At 44.6% G+C, this 19815-nt stretch overlaps 1 protein-coding gene across 1 annotated transcript in view; it reads left to right on the forward strand.

Annotated features, from left to right (window-relative positions):
- LOC123999213 (protein Jade-1-like) overlaps positions 1-19815 on the forward strand; it is a 141399-nt gene that overhangs the window by 16661 nt on the left and 104923 nt on the right. The window contains exon 3 of the mRNA XM_046304758.1: positions 79-164. Coding sequence (XP_046160714.1) covers positions 79-164 — 86 coding nt within the window. The remainder of the gene's footprint in view (positions 1-78; positions 165-19815) is intronic.

Genomic DNA, 19815 nt, shown 5'->3' on the forward strand with positions numbered 1-19815 from the left:
CTCTGGATAAGTTAAATGGATGCTCGATGACCAACATGTAAATCTGAACCGTAACTGTTACCGTGTCGTTGTTTGCAGGTCAAGTGACCTCCTGGTCCAGGTCCTCCAAGAACACTGGGACCAGCAGCACCTGGGTCAGACAGGAGCACAAGAAACCGTCTGAGGTAAGTCACTGCCAACTCAATGCTATACACAACTCACTGGTGAGTCTCAAATGGCACCTTATTTCCTTTATAGTGCACTTCTTCTTTTCTCCAGGGTCAGAAATAGTGCACTATATAGGGAATAATGAGCCCTGGTGAATAGTGTGCCACTTGGGATGCAGACACGGACTAATAATAAATAATACATGGGATTTAAAGTGCCTTTTTAAGAAATCCAAGGCGATTTGTACAGCAATAGAGTAAAAAACAAAACCAGGATAAAACTATAGAATTAAAAAGAAATAAAAGCTACAGGGTTTTTTTTCTGGATCAAAAATATGCTTAGGTGGTGTCTGGGGGCGTGGCAATGGGCGTGGTCGGCCTGTTTCATGGATGAATTTTCGAGGCCCTCATCTTGGCGGTGTGGAGTGTTGCATTTTTAAAGCACATTTTCTGCAATATCACGTATTCTGCGATGGAGCTGAGAATCTATTTCATGCATTTGTCTTATGCTGTGTTTTGCTCAAACGTAACAAAATCAATACTGCAAAATTAATTGTTTTTGATAATTTTTAAATCTCCCTGAGTATAGACAGACAGATATTTTACACCCTGAGGTGGCCCGCCCAAGGATTTCAATGGCAGAAAAATCCTTGGCTACTTAGCTTAAGCTAAAGCTGCGTAAGGGCTGAGGGGAAAGCCAGACTGAACTAGTCGGTTTTTAGTCAATCACTCAATCACACTTATTATCACACTTATTTATTAAGCCCTTTTTGCACCAGCGGTTGTCAAAATGCTTATATAAAAACCCAGGATGGGTCAAGGGATACTGTGGCCCTGTTCAGGGTTGCGACTGGCAGGGGGCAGAGAGTTGCAGAGTTTGGGGGCAGCAGCGCTGAAAGCCCAGACCCCATGGTGTGCAGTCTTGTTTTTTGGGGAGGGTGAGTAGTCCAGCAGGTCAGAGGTATGAGGGGCAAGGCCATGGAGTGCCTTGTAGGATCTTGTAGGTAATGTGGAATTTGACAGGGAGCCAGTGAAGGTGGTGGGGCTGATGTGTTCCCAGGGTTTGATGTATGTGTTGACCCTGGCAGTAGAGTTCTGGATTTACTGAAGCTTATATAGGGCTTTGCCCGGACACCCCGAATAGGACTCCAATGCAGTAGTCCAGACATGATGTAACAAAGGCATGTATGTGGGTCTCCACTACCTGGTCCGTGAGGGATGGCCAGAGTCGGGAGATGTTGATGAGGTGGTAGAAGGCTTATTTTGGTGATTGACTTGATGTGTGACTCGAAGGAGAGAGGGGTCCAGAATGACACCCATGTTTCAGACCTCTGTTGATGGGCAGATGGAGCAGCCGTCAATCGACATCATGACTCTCCTCAAGAAAGTGTGTCTTGGGAGCCATCAGCATGACCTCGGTTTTATTGCTGTTGAGTTTGAGTAGTTTGGATGTCATCCAGTTTTTGGTATCCTGGAGACTGGGGTGAGAGGTGGGTTTAGTTTGGGTGTCATCCACATAGCAGTGGAAGTTGAGAACATTGCAGCGGATGATGTGGCCCAGGGGAAGCATGTATATGATGAACAGCAGGGGTCCAAGCACAGAACCCTGAGGCAGGGGGTTTGGAGTCTCCAAAGGACAAGTACTGTTTCCGGTAGCCGGGTAGGACTGGAACCAGTTGAGTGGCGTTCGGACCATATCCATGCGGTTGTGGAGGATGCAGAAGCTGTCAAAAGCAGCAGAGGTAGAGTAGGATAAGGATATTGAAGTGGCGAGAGTCGGCTCTAATTAGGAGGTTGTTGGACATTTTTACCAGTGCAGTCTCTGTGCTGTGCTTGGACCGGAACCCTGAGTTGAAGAGGTTCATGCATGTCATGGCTGGTAATTGTTCAAGTTATCGGGGTCCAGTCCTTGTTTCTTTAGGGGGGGGGATATAACTGCAGCTGCTGGTAAATGGAATATATTTTTTGACTGAAAAAGGTCCAGAAACATATTGCACACCTCAAGAGAGCCATTGATGGAGGAGTAATCCAGGGGCTGGAGTAGTCTGATAGTTGAGAAAAGGGTTCCAGGATTGCCTTGGCCGTTATTGAAGAGGTTGTAATATCCTGATTTTGCCTGGGAGAGAGCATCCTTTTAGTCCTTGACATGCTCTCTGTAAGCCTCTAAGTGAACTGTGAGACCAGATTCTTTATAAACCCTCTCCAGTTGTCGGCCAGTGGACTTCAAACAACACAGCTCAGGGGTAAACCCTCGGGGGACAGATAAGGATAAGGAGACAGTCCTAGTTTCCAGATGGGCAACGGCGTCCAAGCTGGAGGAGAGGAGCGTGTCATAGTGAGACACGAGCTCCACGGCAGAGGACGGAAGAGGATCGGGGCTGTTGTGTTTTTGAGGCGTGTTTCCTAGGACTGATGTGCTGACAGTTTTATTGTTCCTGTATGTAATGTTCCGTTTTTGCCGCAACTTGGAAAGATACAGGCCACGCAGGTTGGAGGGTGTTAAAGCCTGTCGGTCCAGAACATGGCCTTTTGTCAATGTGTTGAAACCTGTACATGCTGTGTAATGTTGAAACGGTCCAGGAGAGACAGGAACTTGGCAGAAAAGCCACTATTGTTGGAGTTGACATGGATGTTGAAGTCACCCAACAGTAGGGTAGAAGGTGACATGGCGCAGACTGACATGAGGACCTCTGAGAGTAACACAGAGGAGTGTTTTGGGAGGGCTGGAGATGAGCACAACTTCCTGAGGTTGAGGACCAGCCATGCGAAATGCCAGACGTTCAAAAGATGTGGCATTCGGTATGGGAAGCACTTTGAAGTCTGTACGATGAATAACAGCAAGCTCCCCGCCCGACCGACCCACAGAGCGAGGTTTTTGTAGGTACACACAGCCTGGTGGAGTAGCTTGATTAAGCACCAGAAAGTAATTTGGCTGCTGCCAGGTTTTTGTTAAGCACATCACGTCGATATCTTTATCCATGATGGCATCATAAACCAACAGTCATTTGTTATTGGAGAGCGCGAATGTTGAACAGCGCAAACGAGTTGTATTGGGTAGGAGAGGAGGAGGCATGGTGAACAGAGCTGTCCACAGCTTAGATTTGCACCAGGGCAGTTCACGGTACAGTTCATTTGACTCACTGTGTGTATTTCCTGCGTGGTGTGTGTATTTCCTGCGTGGTGTGTGTATTTCCTGTGTGGTGTGTGTATTTCCTGCGTGGTGTGTGTATTTCCTGCGTGAGCACTATGGCAGTAGCCAGTAGCCATTTTTAAAAATATATTTTTTATTTATTTATTTTTTAACATTTAACTAGGCAAGTCAGTTAAGAACAAATTCTTATTTTCAATAAGAATTTGTGTTAACTGCCTGCAAAACAGTGGGTTTAACTGCCTGTTCAGGGGCAGAACGACAGAATTGTCCCACTGTTAACAGCTCGGGGATTTGAACTTGCAACCTTCCAGTTACTAGTCCAACGCTTTAGCCACTAGGCTACCCTGCCGTCCTAGGCATCCCGACGCACAATCCCTAGGTCGTGGCGCGCCCGTAGGGAAAACGGGGCTTTAATCCGGGTAGACAAAGTGGTAGAGTTCGGCAAGGAGTACCTTATCCGTGTCATGATGGCATCCCCATCCAGGCATGGGGCAGGCCAGTGAAAGGTCCTGGGGTACAGTAGATCCCCCCCCCCACAGCAGAGGAGCCAAGGCAGTAGTAGTAGAATCCACATCACTGTACAAAAACCCACCGATAGCTCCAGGCAAGCTAGTTAGCATCCAGTTGGCTAGTGTCCAAATAACTTGGTTAAGTGGTAGGAATGCAGAAAACGTGTGGGATCTACCTGTATAGTTATCCGAGGAAGGCAACTCTGCTGGTAGACAACGCGCAAAACAAAGGTTTAGTTGGTAGTAGTCAGGTAAACAGACCGGATGGCTTTTTACAAACTAACGCTCAGCAAGCAAGACTCCGCAGGCATCAAAAGGTGGAACTGGTAGGCAACAAATCCTGTTAAGCAAAAATCACAATGATCAACACTAAGTAGCAAACAATATCGCAGTTTCAAGAGGATAAGCGGTAGCCAAAGCATGTCAGCGTACTCTCCCGGAAATGGCTGACTGACCTACTGACTGACTGACTGGTGATTAGGTTGTTGGAGTCCCATGAGGTAATGATAATGTGACTGATTGATTGCTGATTTGTGTTGTGAGCCTGTTGCTGTAGTGGTGGTGGGATAATGGTTGATGATGTCCTCATGAGTTTACTGGTGTTTATGGTGTGGTGGGTCCATTAAGGTAATGATAATCCACTGAGGATAATGACCGTATGATAATGACAGTACAATAATGCAGTGTTTGTTCCTACAGTAGATGGCCTTGTGAGCTGTGCATTGTGGGATGTGTTGGAATCTGTACACCATGTGTGCATCCCAAATGGAACCATAAACCCTATATGGTGCGTTATGTTTCACCGAAGCCCGATGAGTGAAAAGGATGCCAGTTGGGATGTAAGCCCATGACGTACCTGGGTGGTCCTTTGCAGTAGGCCTTGCTTTTTTAGAAGAATGTCCGCCACTTCATATTTTGGTTTAAAAACTAACAATTTGACTAAACCAAGTGAATCCAGTGATGATGTGATTATGGGTTTGCTGGCTAATTATCAGGTTGGGTGCCCATAGGTCCATGGAAGGTAGGCACTTATGGGATTTTAAATGACCGGCCCACATAGGACTCCAGTCAGAAGTAGTGAACTATGTAGGGTATAGAGTGCCATTTGGGACTAAGCCCTCGATAGAAAGATGCGCAGGAACCTCCTAACAAGCAGTACCTACGTTTCCTTCCAGATGATATGTTAAGAAGCGCTCTCTCGCCACAGGGTAGGCTGCTGAAATGAAAACCACTCTCAGTAATTACAAGGTTCTCCTGCAGCCAAAGCTGAGCCCTTGTTAGCCTACTTTTTGCATCAGATGTTTGGCTTGGGAAGTGTGGAGGATGGTATGGGAAGTAGGCCCTAACTACACTTGCACTAGTCTGTTATAAGAAGGAAGGAGACTTTTGAGCTCCATAATTTTAAGTATATGAAAAATATACAAAACCTTTAAAAAAAAAAATCAAACTACAACAGTAGACTATATTTGTGCCATCTGTTATGCTGCCATGTTATTATGCAAGGATCTTGTCATTGTTTCGGAGGGATTTGATTTGAAGTGTCATTCCTTAGACTAGTCTGAGAGCAAGGACACTGTACCAGTCGTGTGTTCACTGGCTTTGACAATTCAAAATCAGGGCTTTAGCGAGATCCCTTTGTTGTGTCTCTGGAGGATGCTGTGACAGTTGTCAACACGTTACCAACATCGGCAAGGGCACATAGAGCCTTTCCTCGGGCTCTAACAGTTCTACAGACTGAACAAAAACAAATGTTTTTATTCATATGGCTCGTGTTCATTTGTGATTCTTTGGGGAACTTTGCTTGTTAACCGCTTGATAAATAGCTGCTGGCTAAAATATGGAAATGTAATGACAATGTTGTCCTCCTGTGTGTGTGTGTGTGTGTGTGTGTGTGTGTGTGTGTCATGATTGAGTACATTTAAATGACCAGGTTCTAATGTATTGTAATGCTAAATAAAGGATTGTTTGTCTTGAATGAGGTCCATAGGTGTGAATGTGTTTAGTTAGTTTAGCATTATGTAGATTTGATTAGCGCTCAGTTCAGTTTCCATGTGCTTCCTAGCCAGTATTTTCAATACCTACGTACTCAGTACTTTCAATACTAACATGCTCAAGAATGACTAATATTAGGAAACAAGATCTCTCCCACTCTACACCCAGAGGAAGGAAGTTGCCTTTGCAGAGCATGCAGGTGTGAAACTCGCTCACACAGGGGAAGGGATGGGTGGGGTGTCCGAGTCTCCGACAGTCGCCCAGCTGCTGGAGCTCATTAAGGCGGGTAGAAACAGCTGTGCAGATCCACGGCAACCAGATGCAAACAGCTGCAGGAATGCGTAGATAGGGGTGCCCTGTCCCGCCCCCGAGTGAGCGGCTGCCAGCGGCTGCCAGTGCCAGGCCCCAGTGAATGGCTGAGTGGCCTGCCTAGCTGGTTGGATGTCACTGGTCCGCATGTCGACACCAACCGGAAGAGAAACGGGCTCCAAGATCCCCGCCAGCCTCCCTATTAAAATATCAATGTAGGCACTGTGGTCTGGTGCCAGGTAGAGGAATCCTTGCTGCTGCATAGAAACCTTCTGAAATCATCAACCGATGCCAAGAAGACTAGAGATGGACGAGGAGCCTGGATTCTCTGTTCTCAGGCGCAGGCAAGCCAAGCCCCACTCACTGGTAAAATGGAGATGCTTATCCGAGTGCACGCATCCAATCGCGCAGTGTGTTTTGTTCTTCGGTCATGCGTAACACCTCTATTTTACTCTGCAGTTTTCCGTGATCTTCATGGCAACATATTTGATGGTTGGATACCTGGGTGGGGTAGGCAGCTCCGGCTGGGCTTTTTGGTGCTGGGAGGGAAATGGAGAAAGAGTTCTGGCACATTAAGTGTCACAAACAGCTTCTTCAAAAGCGGCAGTCTAGGTTTGACCCGGGACCTGGTATCTGTAGGGGAAAAGCGGCCTAATGTTTGCTCCCTCCTGGTACTGCTGGCTCTGCATGCCTAATTGATCCAGAAGAGGCTCAACTCTTTGTTTCTCTCTGATAAGTGCAAATCATTCTCCCTCAGCCAATTCTGCATTGTTGCTGCACTGGCCACTCTCAAGGACATTGTGGACATTCAAGGGGCCAGAGTTTTCCTTAATCTCTGTTTTATTGAAAGTTTATGGAAGGAACTTTTTGATAGAGCAACTGAATCTTAGCCAGAAAAGCAAAAAGGGAAGACATTTAAGTTGACATTGGATGTCTGCAGCATCTTGCCGTGTATTTTCATAGCTTACATTTAGGATACAGTCAACCCAACTATGGCCTCGTGTATTTGACATGCCAAACCTTCCTTTATGTCAGTGATGTTCTGTTTGTCTGCATCCCCTGGGTTTGTCCTCCGGGTTTGCCTTGTTAGCAGCACATTCACCACTCTCTCAAACGGCTAACTCTCGCTAGTAACGCCGTGGGCCAGCGACGCGTGAAAGGAACTAGCCCGGCTCGGAGTCGGGCACCGCAGACCGACGGCAAGTGGCTATACAAGAAGTGAACTATAGACTCCGCTGACAGACTATCGTGGGTTTGCGAGATGCCGGACATGGCCAACGAAAAACCAAACTCTCTGAGAATGTAACTGGTAAATAAGCACTTATAGGCTATGCCAGCCAGGTGGCTAGCTGCCAGCAGACCTCTATTAGCATTGCGGTAGCTAACACTAATGAAGTCTAAAGGCCCAGGGTAGGGTTTACTTAGCTAACATGGAATTGTTTTAAGATGGTTAATATCAAGGATCATTTAGCGATTTTTATTTTGAAATTGGGATTACTGCTATTAGACCATAGAAATGCATTGAATAACATATCGATCTGTTGAAAAATGGAATCAAAAGGAGGTAAGTTTTGAAGTGTCTGTCCTATATCTGAGAGAATGCTCAGAAAAAAGAGAATGTTTTGCCGTGGAATGATCCGTATACCTTTTTGACGTGGTAATGCCCCATACATTTTTCAGCCCGGTACATGGTTACCTTCAGACGAGTCCGGTGATAGTTGTGGGGTTTGCACAGCAAAAAACCATCGTGTTCGTGGAAGTCTGATCTTTCCATATTAGTTTGTAGACTAAACCTTTCAGACACTACAGACATTTTTGTGAGAATACCATTTAAACAAAACGTAATAACAAACATTTTTATTTATTTGGATGTCTTCTGGTCTGAGGCCGACGTGGTGGATTGAGAGGCAGCCACAACGTTCTCTAGCTTAAACAGATGTTCTGTTACCTTTTGTTGATGTACTGTTTTGTCATTTGTTTTATGTGCCTTAATGTGTTTGGACCCCAGGAAAAGTAGCTGCTACTGTGGCAGCAGCTGATGGGCATCCCTAATACATTCAAATAGATTTTGATGGGGATTTATAAAATGTATTATGCTAATTAGATTTCCACCGGGGCACGGACATCGAGTTTAGGGGGAGGGCTGTGGTTAGTGTGACGAAGTAAGAAGCTAACGTTAAATTGACACAGTCCTCCGCAGGAGCAAAATATAGGCTACTAAGTTCATCATAACTTTGCTTTACGGAGGGTACTAGTGAGACAAAGTGGTGTGGCAACTGAATCTTAGCCAGAAAAGCAAAAAGGGAAGACATTTAAGTTGACATTGGATGTCTGCAGCATCTTGCCGTGTATTTTCATAGCTTACATTTAGGATACAGTCAACCCAACTATGGCCTCGTGTATTTGACATGCCAAACTTTTCAGAACAGTTGAGTTGGCCGACCTTCACGTCACTGACGCTTGATATTGGGTTAAATGCAGGAGTTTTAGTAGAGGGTGAATGCCGTTTACACACCTTTTATTTGTGGTGAGGCTGAGGCAGGCTGCAATGCAGAGGAGACACGGAGGAAGCGGTTACAACTCAAGCAAGCAGATTAGAGGGGTTAGTACAGTGGTTCCCAAACCTGGGGTCAGGGACCCATGTGGGGTCCCTTGAGAAAATCTGTACAGTTCTAAAAATGTCATACGTTTTCGTTTATATCGATAGTTGTTCGTCTGCAGCATCTCACTGCTGGCTTGTCTATGAAGCTAAGTAGGCTTGGTCCTGGTCGGTTCCTGGATGAGAGCCCAGACACTGCTGGAAGTGGTGTTGGAGGGCCAGTATGAGGCACTCTTTTCCCACTGGTCAAAAAAAATGTAATAATAAAATATCCCAGGGCAATGATTGGGGACATTGCTCTGTGTAGGGTGCTGTCGTTCAGGTGGGATGTTAAACGGGAGTCCTGACTCTCTGGTCACTAAAGATCCCATGGCACTTATCATAAGAGTAGGGTGTTAACCCTGGGGTCCTGGCTAAATTCCCAATCTGGCCCCCATACCTAAACATCCCCAGCTTCCAATTGGCTAATTCACCCCCCCCCCCCCTCTCACTTAAAAGGTAGATTCAACTTGGTCCAACCATCTATAGGCAGAATAGTTTGTTTTTGTTCCATTTAAGTAGGTATTCTTCCCCTCATTTCAAGCAGGTTAGTGTTTTTTTTGGTTATGAATCTTGTTCTGGAGGCACAAAGTCATAAATTAGATTTTAAACCCAACCTTGATATTTGCATAAATGGGCTCATTTCAGAAGTGGATTGTTTTAGAAATGACACTGAAACTCAACCCCCCCCCCGAGTGCTTTTGGGGGATCGGCGACATGCCCACCCTCTCCACCATCGAATTTATTTTGAAAACAAATGTGAGCAGGTCAACTCTTACTTAAAAAGAAAAAAAATTATACTCCAAAATGCATGAAAATGTAAATGTGTTGACACCGTCTGAAATATAACTGATGCGATGTAGGGAGATGAGCAGCAAAGTGTTGGCTGTGTGCTCGTGGCTCTCGTTTGCTACAAATATACTTGTAATTTGTCACTCTGACTTTTAAATTATTATTATTTTTTTTTAGGGAGTGAGTGCATTTCATTACATTTACATTTAAGTCATTTAGCAGACATAAAAATGGTGACCCAGAATTAGAATAACTCCTGGATATGTTAGGGAGGCGAGCAGGCCAGAGGTGGATGAACGCAGTGCCCTTGTTTGGGTGCACGCAGACATAAAATGGTACCCAAGGTCTTAATTGCCAAAATCTCGCACTATCCCCTTAAAAGCGCAAAAAATAATAATAATAATAATTAAGTGAGGGTGCCGCTGCTAAATGAATATAGGGTAAACACTGGTGACTGGCTTTTCTGTCCGACAGTACATGCTCTTCTGTGGTTCTGTAAAGGATATAGCTATAGCCTAGCTGATCTCTCAGCTCACTCGCTCGCACACACACATCACATCCACCCTGAGCCAGGGGTTATCCAGTGAGCCAGAGGAAATCCTCCCTGCCTCTCCAGAGGGAATAACCTCACCTTGGGAACGGGAAAAGGCGGACTCTCCTCATCTCAGGGACGGTTCAGCGCACACCGCAACCCAACCTGGCGAACATGCTGTCCCAGCGGTCCCTTCTTTTTCTGACTGTCTGTCTCCCTGCCCCGGCATATACTATGTTCCATGTCCAAGAGCTTGCTGTGGTTCACACACAGAAGTGAAGTTATTGGAAGAACATCAGGCAGTGAAGCTTCCCAGTTGGAGTTTGTCTTGGGAAAGAGGGAATTTTATTTTCTCTTTTTTCGCTGTCTCACACTCTCTCTCTGGTTGTATATGACATGATCAAATGCTGGTTTTGCCGGCCATGTGTAGCAGAGGGTCCTGGCCTTGGTCTCTTCCTCTGTTGGGTACTGACACCAAGACGGCCCTGGTGCCTGGGCCTGCAGCTCCGTGATAAGGTCAGATGTGTCCAGCGACTGAGGATCAACTCTCAACCGCTGCTCTGGAACGGCAGGGCTCTAATCGTCTCTGGAATGGCCAGGGAGGGGGAGCTGGGGGGCTGGGTATGCTGCCTGCTCTGTGGCATGTGGAGCTTCCAGAGTTGTCAATTTTATTTGAAATCTGTTGATTCCAGGAAGGTAACAAATTCAAAACAGGGTTTTATATGGTTAGTGTTCCATTACAAAGATAACATATTTGTCTCTCTCTTTTTTGTTGTTGTTTTAAAACATGATACAGTAAACCCTCAGTAACTCTTCAACATCTCAAATGGCGAGACTGACTAGCTACCAAATGGACAGACATCATTAGTGTGTTTTTTGTCGGGAGCAACACGGTCTAATTAGTCAGGCAATGTCCACATTATTCTGACATATTTTAGAATGTAAAAATTATGTGAATGTCATTGTTTAATGCCATTGTATAGGCCTATATACATTTACATTACATTTAAGTCATTTAGCAGACGCTCTTATCCAGAGCGACTTACAAATTGGTGCATTCACCTTATGACATCCAGTGGAACAACCACTTTACAATAGTGCATCTAAATATTTTAAGGGGGGAGGGGGTGAGAAGGATTATTTTATCCTATCCTAGGTATTCCTTAAAGAGGTGGGGTTTCAGGTGTCTCTGGAATATATTCCTGTTGTGGTAATGCATACTTTATTGCATACATTTTGGAGGGGGGGGGGTGGTTTTCTTCTATAGGCTATTACAAGAATAAAATGTAGGTCCTTAGAAAATTCCTTGAAAGACCTTGAATTTGACTTGCCAATGTCGGTATGAACCATATTTAGGCTACTTGCTCGGCCCACAAAGGAAAGCGAGAATCACCTGCTGTTGAAATTATGCGTGCATAGTTTGATGTCCTGTCATATCTTGACCCGGGCCCGTATGTATTTTTTCCATTTGTGCCAGTAGCTTTAAGTTGTCACTGGCTAATTGACCTGAATATGGAGACCTGCGGTGCACGTAGGGCCTACTTGTCTACCGCTTTGTGTAGCTGTTAGGGATGGGGGGCACTTTTCCGCGAGAAGACAAACAACACACAAGCTCTGCCACCTTCCACCGCAGATGTGTAGGCCTACATAAAAGCCTCTTTCACTCACGCCGCCAAACTTACCCTAGTAAAACTGACTATCCTACCAATCCTCTACTTTGGTGACGTCATCTACAAAATGGCTTCCAATAATCTACTCAGCAAACTGGATGCAGTTTATCACAGTGCCATCCGTTTTGTTACTAAAGCACCTTATACCACCCACTACTGCGACCTGTATGCTCTAGTCGGCTGGTCCTCGCTACATATTCGGCGCCAGACCCACTGGCTCCAGGTCATCTACAAGTCCATGCTAGGTAAAGCTCCGCCTTATCTCAGCTCACTGGTCACCATAGCAGCACCCACCCGTAGCACGTGCTCCAGCAGGTGTATCTCACTGACCATCCCTAAAGCCAACACCTCATTTGGCCGCCTTTCCTTCCAGTTCTCTGCTGTCTGTGAATGGAAAGAATTGCAAAAATCGCTGAAGTTGGAGACTTTTATCTCCCTCACCAACTTCAAACATCTGCTATCTGAGCAGCTGACCGAACGCTGCAGCTGTACATAGTCCATCTGTAAATAGCCCACCCAATTTACCTAATCCCCATACTGTTTTATTTATTTACTTTTCTGCTCTTTTGCACACCAATATCTCTACCTGCACATGACCATTTGAGCATTTATCACTCCAGTGTTAATCTGCTAAATTGTAATTATTTGCCTACGTCCTCATGCCTTTTGCACACAATGTATATAGACTTTTTTTTCTTTTTTTTTTCTACTGTGTTATTGACTTGTTTATTGTTTACTCTATGTGTAACTTTGTTGTTGTCTGTTCACACTGCTATGCTTTATCTTGGCCAGGTTGCAGTTGTAAATGAAAACTTGTTCTCAACTAGCCTACCTGGTTAAATAAAGGTGAAATAAATAAAATAAATGTGGAAGTGCGACATCGGCGGATGCGATGGATTGAGACGCATCCAAAGCTAGATGTCTCACGTGCCCGCCCCACCACCGATATCACTAGAGCGACAAGGACATCCCGGCCCGCCACGGGAATCACTAGAGCGTGGGAGAAGGACATCCCGGCCCGCCACGGGAATCACTAGAGCGTGGGAGAAGGACATCCCGGCCCGCCACGGGAATCCCTAGAGCGCGGGACACTAGAGCGTGGGAATCACTAGAGTGTGGGACAAGGACATCCTGGCCGGCCAAACCCTCCCCTAAACCGGACAACGCTGGGCCAATTGTGCGCTGCTGCATGGGTGTCACGGTCGGCTGCGACAGCCCTGGATCGAACCCGGATCTGTAGTGACACTTCTAGCCCTGCGAACCAGTACCTTAGACCACTGCGCCACTCAGGAGGCAACGTCGTCTATTGATTTTGAGAATCTCAATTCTGTGTGTCAGCACAGCCGATGTCCCCTTATAGTGCGAGGGCACCGTGGCTGCTCCACTTACTCATTCCTAATGGCAACAATGTCCATTACAGGCTAGAACGCTTATGCAAGGAGATACTGGTAGTGTCCAGGTTTCCTTCATAGCTTACAGCTGAAGCTTACATCAATTCACTATGCTAGTAACTTGTTTGGGATAATAGGCAAACCATGATACAAAATATTGCTGATTTCAAAGTTGATTGTCACTAGAGTTGCAAAGGGTCGGAAACTTTATTCTGGAAATTTTCCGGAAGTTTTCCATGGGAAGTTGAGCCCTGGAATTTGGGGAATTTTGCTTAAAGTTAACCTTTTTTGTTGGTTACACACAAGGCAATTCTAGGTCTTGTGGCATATTTTGGTTAAACTATCCCCAATTCAATGGAATAGCAACCCTCTGCATGCACAGTGCATTCTTCCATCACATATGCAGTGCACTCTTCCATCATGTACAGCTGATTCTCAAGATCTTGCACACTAATGAGATGCTATTGAGCACTACTACACTGTCTGAGCCAAGGACTACATGCTTTCTGGTAAGGTTTGATTACAATACTGGGTGGGGCGAATATATTTTATGACATTATTATTTTTTGTTGACTAGTAAATAGTAGGCTACAGCAAAGTGTGTTTAAATAATTTCTAACTTGTTAACAATTTCTGCTAGTAGTTTTTGCTACCATGTGGGTTTAGCTTGCTTGAGCCTGCTAACTGAGTGTTAATTCCCCTGATTACGTGCATATTTCATTTTAAAACATTCATCTTACAAAGGAGTTGTTTAATCTAACTGCTTAACTATTTATCTGTACATGAAATTGTTTTTATTTGAATTAAAATAAAAAATCTTTACAGGAAATGCCACGGGCACTATCTGATATGTGGAGACATTTCACTGGAGCTAAAATGGGGAAAGAAAAGCTGTGTACATTTGCAAATACTGTGCCAAATCATATGTGAAGAATGCAACAAAGATACAGAATAATCTGGCCAAGTGCATAAAGTTCCCTCAGCGCTCACAACAACCAATTTCTGACAAAAGTCCCTCTACTTCTATTCAAGGTGAAAATGATGAATCTGACACGTTTTCGATAGCAACAGTTCATGGTCCTCGTGGAATCAGAAGTTTTTTTGAATCAATGGAGGAAATGCTGATTTAATGTCTTGCTCGAGCTGTGTATGTGACTGGTTCACCTCTGCTCACAGGAAGTGTGTATCAGAAGAGATTTCTGAATGTTCTTCGCCCAGCATACACCCCTCCAACCAGACATGTTTATCTACTCATTTGCTGGATGCGGAGTTCAAGTGGAGGTCAAGCAAATCATAGAGAAACCAGACTGTATTGCAATTATCTCTGATGGGTGGTTGAATGTTTGTGGACAAGGAATAATTAACTACATCACCCCTCAACCAGTATCCTACAAGAGCACAGATGCAGTGGACAACAGACACACTAGTCTACATTATAGATGAGCTGAAGGCAGTCATCAATGACCTTGTACCACAGAAGGTATTTACACTTGTGACAGACAATGCTGCGAACATGAAGGCTGTTTGGTGTAAAGTGGAGGGTCCTACCCTCACATCACACCCATTGGCTGTGCTGCTCATGCATTGAATCTGCTCCTCACGGACATCATGGCACTGAAAAGAATTGATACACTCTGCAAGAGAGCCAAGGAAATAGTTAGGTATTTGAAGGGTCAACAAGTTATAGCAGCAATCTATCTCACCAAGCAAAGTGAGAAGAATAAGAGCATCACATTGAAGCTGCCCAGCAACACCCGTTGGGGTGGTGTTGTCATCATGTTTGACAGTCTCCTGGAAGGGAAGGAGTCTCCAAGAAATGGCCATATCACAGTCTGCTGATGTGGACAGCCCCATCAAGAGGATCCTCCTGGATGATGTATTTTGGGAGAGAGTGGTAAGCAGCCTGAAACTCCTGAAACCTATAGCAGTAGCCATTGCACGGATTGGGGCAGACAATGACATCCAGTCTAAAGTTCAGACTCTGCTTGTAGATGTAAGAGAAGAAATCCGTACTGCCCTGCCCACTTCACTGTTGCTCCAAGCAGAGGAAACTGCAGTTCTGAAATGCATCTAAAAGCGTGAAGACTTCTGCCTGAAGCTCATACACGCTACAGTGTACATGTTGGACCCCAAATGTGCTGGCAAGCGCATCCTGTCTGGTGCAGAGATCAAGGCCTATGGTGTCATCACTACAGTGTCTCGCCACCTTGGCCTGGATGAGGGCAAGGTTCTTGGCAGTCTGGTGAAGTACACTTCCAAGCAAGGGCTTTGGGATGGAGATGCAATATGGCAGTCGTGCCAACATATCTCATCAGCCACCTGGTGGAAGGGACTTTGTGGATCTGAGGCTCTTACCCCTGTTGCCTCCATCATCCTCCAAATCCCATCAACATCAGTCGCCTCAGAGCGCAACTGGTCCTTGTTTGGGAACACACACCAAAGCACGCAACAGGCTGACCAATACAAGGGTTGAAAAGTTGGTGGCCAACCAGGCAAATTTGAGGCTTTTTGATCCTGCCAATGATCCATCCTCAAGGTTGGAAAGTGACAGTGCAGATGAGGCCTCAGTCTGATGTTCAAGAGGTGGACATTGAGGAGGTCCAGGGAGAAGACATGGAAGCCTGAGAGGAAGACAACCAAAGCTTTAGTTTCTAGACTGTCATTTTACAGATGTATGTTGAAAACGTTTTTGGGAGATTCGATGGATCATTGGGGTTAATGTAATATTCCTTTTTATTGTTCAGTGAAAACATCCCACGTGAAGATTCAACTCAATCATTTAAAGTTAAATTTGTAATAAATGTTTTTTTCTATTGGAAGGATTTAATCATTTGCAATTATGTCTGCTTATGATAAGGTAAAATGTTTATGTTTCTGGCTCTATATGATGTGGTAAATATATCCAATGCAAAAAAACAAACATTTTAAATGGTATTAATATTAATTAGCATATTTCAGTTAATTCCCATGGAAAGTTTCCACCTCTGAATATTCTCCAAAATGTGCAACTCTAATTGCCACCAAAAATATTATTCATTAATTTCATCTCCCCCGCCTCACGTCTCTCCCAGTCAAGATCATCTTTGCTCGAGCACCGAACTGTGTGTGTGTGAGAATGTCATTGGTCTTAAAGAGATTGCGCACACTTTAATATATACATATATATATAATGTGTGTGTGTGTGTGTTTCTTCTATGGAAATGTTGTTGAACAGTACAATAAAGTAGGGAATGTCTGTAGCCCCATGACATGAGCCAAAACAAGCTCAATAACTCAATACTCTTGAATATGCATTCACCTGTATTTGCCCCCCGGGGTATTCAGTATTGTCATACTAAACCTGGTTTCTGTATCAAAGTCCAAATTCTGGTATTTGTGGGGATGTGAAATAGTTTCAGGGAGGGTTGGACTGGACAGTGAACTACAACTGAAGTGATGGGCTGTTCAAATTAACATGGTATAGGCCAATATGGATCATCTATGGAAGCATCCATTCAAGACATTTGCTGCCATTTGAGTTTCTATCCAAACTTTATTTATTACATTTTCTAAATGGGTTTTGTTGCCCAATTAAAGGTCAATACACTCCATGTAAAATTATTCATAGGCTAACTATAAGCCTTTCACAACCATAAGACCCACTAATAATTTAATGATTTTTATCAAAATAAAACGTCCCTTTTTCAGGACCCTGTCTTTCAAAGGTAATTCGTAAAAATACGAAACTTCACATATCTTCATATGACAGATTTTGATGTATTTTTTATGACCGATTTGGAAAATAAATAAATATTTTCTTATATATACACACACACAGTGGGGCAAAAAAGTATTTAGTCAGCCACCAATTGTGCAAGTTCTCCCACTTAAAAATATGAGAGAGGCCTGTAATTTTAATCATAGGTACACTTCAACTATGACAGACAAAATGAGAAGGAAAAAAAATCCAGAAAATCACGTTGTAGGATTTTTTAATGAATTTATTGCAAATTATGGTGGAAAAATAAGTATTTGGTCAATAACAAAAGTTTATCTCAATACTTTGTTATATACCCTTTGTTGGCAATTCACAAGGTTTTCACACACTGTTGCTGGTATTTTGGCCTATTCATCCATGCAGATCTCCTCTAGAGCAGTGATGTTTTGGGGCTGTTGCTGGGCAACATGGACTTTCAACTCCCTCCAAAGATTTTCTATGGGGTTGAGATCTGGAGACTGGCTAGGCCACTCCAGGACCTTGAAATGCTTCTTACGAAGCCACTCCTTTGTTGTTTAGGATCATTGTCATGCTGAAAGACCCAGCCACGTTTCATTTTCAATGCCCTTGCTGATGGAAGGAGGTTTTCACTCAAAATGTCACGATACATGGCCCCATTCATTCTTTCCCTTACACGGATCAGTCGTCCTGGTCCCTTTGCAGAAAAACAGCCCCAAAGCATGATGTTTCCACCCCCATGGTTCACAGTAGGTATGGTGTTCTTTGGATGCAACTCAGCATTCTTTGTCCTCCAAACACGACAAGTTGAGTTTTTACCAAAAAGTTATATTTTGGTTTCATCTGACCATATGACATTCTCCCAATCTTCTTCTGGATCATCCAAATGCTCTCTAGCAAACTTCAGACGTGCCTGGACATGTACTGGCTTAAGCAGGGGGACACGTCTGGCACTGCAGGATTTGAGTCCCTGGCGGCGTAGTGTGTTACTGATGGTAGGCGTTGTTACTTTGGTCCCAGCTCTCTGCAGGTCATTCACTAGGTCCCCCCCGTGTGGTTCTGGGTTCCATTTCCTAATAATTACTCCCACAGTTGATTTCTTCAAACCAAGCTGCTTACCTATTGCAGATTCAGTCTTCCTAGCCTGGTGCAGGTCTACAATTTTGTTTTTGGTGTCCTTCGACAGCTCTTTACAGGCCTCTCATCTTTTTAAGTGGGAGAACTTGCACAAATGGTGGCTGACTAAATACTTTTTTGCCCCACTGTGTGTGTGTGTGTTTAATTTTTTTTCTTTATTTTCTGTTATTTTCAAATGCAAATAGCGATTCTCAACCTCTTCCCCAAAAACAAGCAGTTATATTTTGTTGTTGAGTGTCAGGGGGAGGGGCTTGGTGTCTGCGAGTGGGAAGGTGCATGCAGGACAGAAGGGGTGAAGGAGACTAAAAAGACGGCGCCTTGTCCACAACCATCCTATTCATGATCTCTCTTGGTCTCAAAGTAATGGCTTCATGTGTAGTTCCAGTGAAGAGAGGGGAGATGCCTGGTGCTGATGTGGTCTGTGGAGATGCTGCTGTGTCGTTTGATCTGAGTGGGCTGGGGAGTAGTGGCCAGCCGCTCACGGTTTGGACCCCATTGGATGCGTCCCAGATGGCAACCTCTTCTCTCTATAGTGCTCTACTTTTGATCAAAGCCCTATCGGCCCTGGTCAAATGTTTTGTACTACACGTGGGATAGGGGGCCATTTGGGAAGCAGGTTTCTGTCTGTAGACGGCCAGTCTGGTGTGTTTTGGCAGATGGCAGCAGCATTGTGCCAGCCTGGTTTAGACGGGTGTAGAGTTTGGCATTGAGACTGGTGTGGAGGTGAAGGTGACCAACCTTGTTGACAGACCTGTCTGGATTCAGCTGAGAGATGGGGGATGGAGGAACGCTCTTGAAGTGTGTGTGTGTGTGGGATAGAGGAAAGGGTGTGTGTGGTTGGTTGGGGAGGTGTTAAATTTATCTCCAGTGTGTTTCATGACCCCTGCTGTGCCTCTCCCTGCTGTGCCTCTCTCTCTCACTGGGCCGTGAGTCACTAGGCTAATGCGGTGAGTGTAAATGGTGAGACACACCCCCCACCCTAAACTCCTCCAGACCGTCAAAAACACCAATCATTAAAGCCACGCGGGCGCTAAAATTAGCCGCGGACATCTGTCATGACGCTGAAGGAGGTAGTCATGGCTCCTAGTGCTAATTTGTTGTTGTTGCTCGCTCGCTCGCCTCACTCACTCAATTGAAGGGCTTTTTTGGCATGGGAAACGTATGTTAACATTGTGAAGTTGATAATAAACAAAAGTGAAATAAACAAATGTACAGTAAACATTACACTCACAGAAGTTCCAAAATAATAAAGGCATTTCAAATGTCATGTCAAACAGTGTTTTTTTTTAAAAACGATGTGCGAATAGGTAAAGTGCAAAAGGGTGCCCTTGTGGCAACAGGGTCACACATCTTGCTGCTGTGATGGCACACTGTAGTATTTCACCCAGTAGATATGGAAGTTTATCGAAATTGGGTTTGTTTTTTAATTCTTTGTGAATCTGTGTAATCTGATGGAAATATGTGCCTCTATGGTCATACATTTTGGCAGGAAGTGCAGCTCAGTTTCCACCTCATTTTGTGGGCAGTGTGCACATAGCCTGTCTTCTCTTGAACTGTCTGTGTCTCTCTCTTTCTCTGCGTCTCCCTCGCTCTCCAGCCTCCTGTAGTGTAGCCTTAAGTCAACATGAGCCTTTTTGAAATGTACGACACTTTTCAGAATTCAGTTAAATCCGTTGAAGTTGTCAGTTTGTTTTTCGCTCTGCTTAAGTCATTTTTTTTTTCTCATCCTAAATGGCCTTGAGACTTGATGCGGGCAGCAGCACTGTAGCAGCAGCAGTTTCATGCTCATCACTTTCATTGGTGGTTGGTGACGTTTAAGATAAGGCAGGAGAA

Source organism: Oncorhynchus gorbuscha, linkage group LG16, assembly GCF_021184085.1.
Source record: "Oncorhynchus gorbuscha isolate QuinsamMale2020 ecotype Even-year linkage group LG16, OgorEven_v1.0, whole genome shotgun sequence".
Classification (NCBI taxonomy): Eukaryota; Metazoa; Chordata; class Actinopteri; order Salmoniformes; family Salmonidae; genus Oncorhynchus; species Oncorhynchus gorbuscha.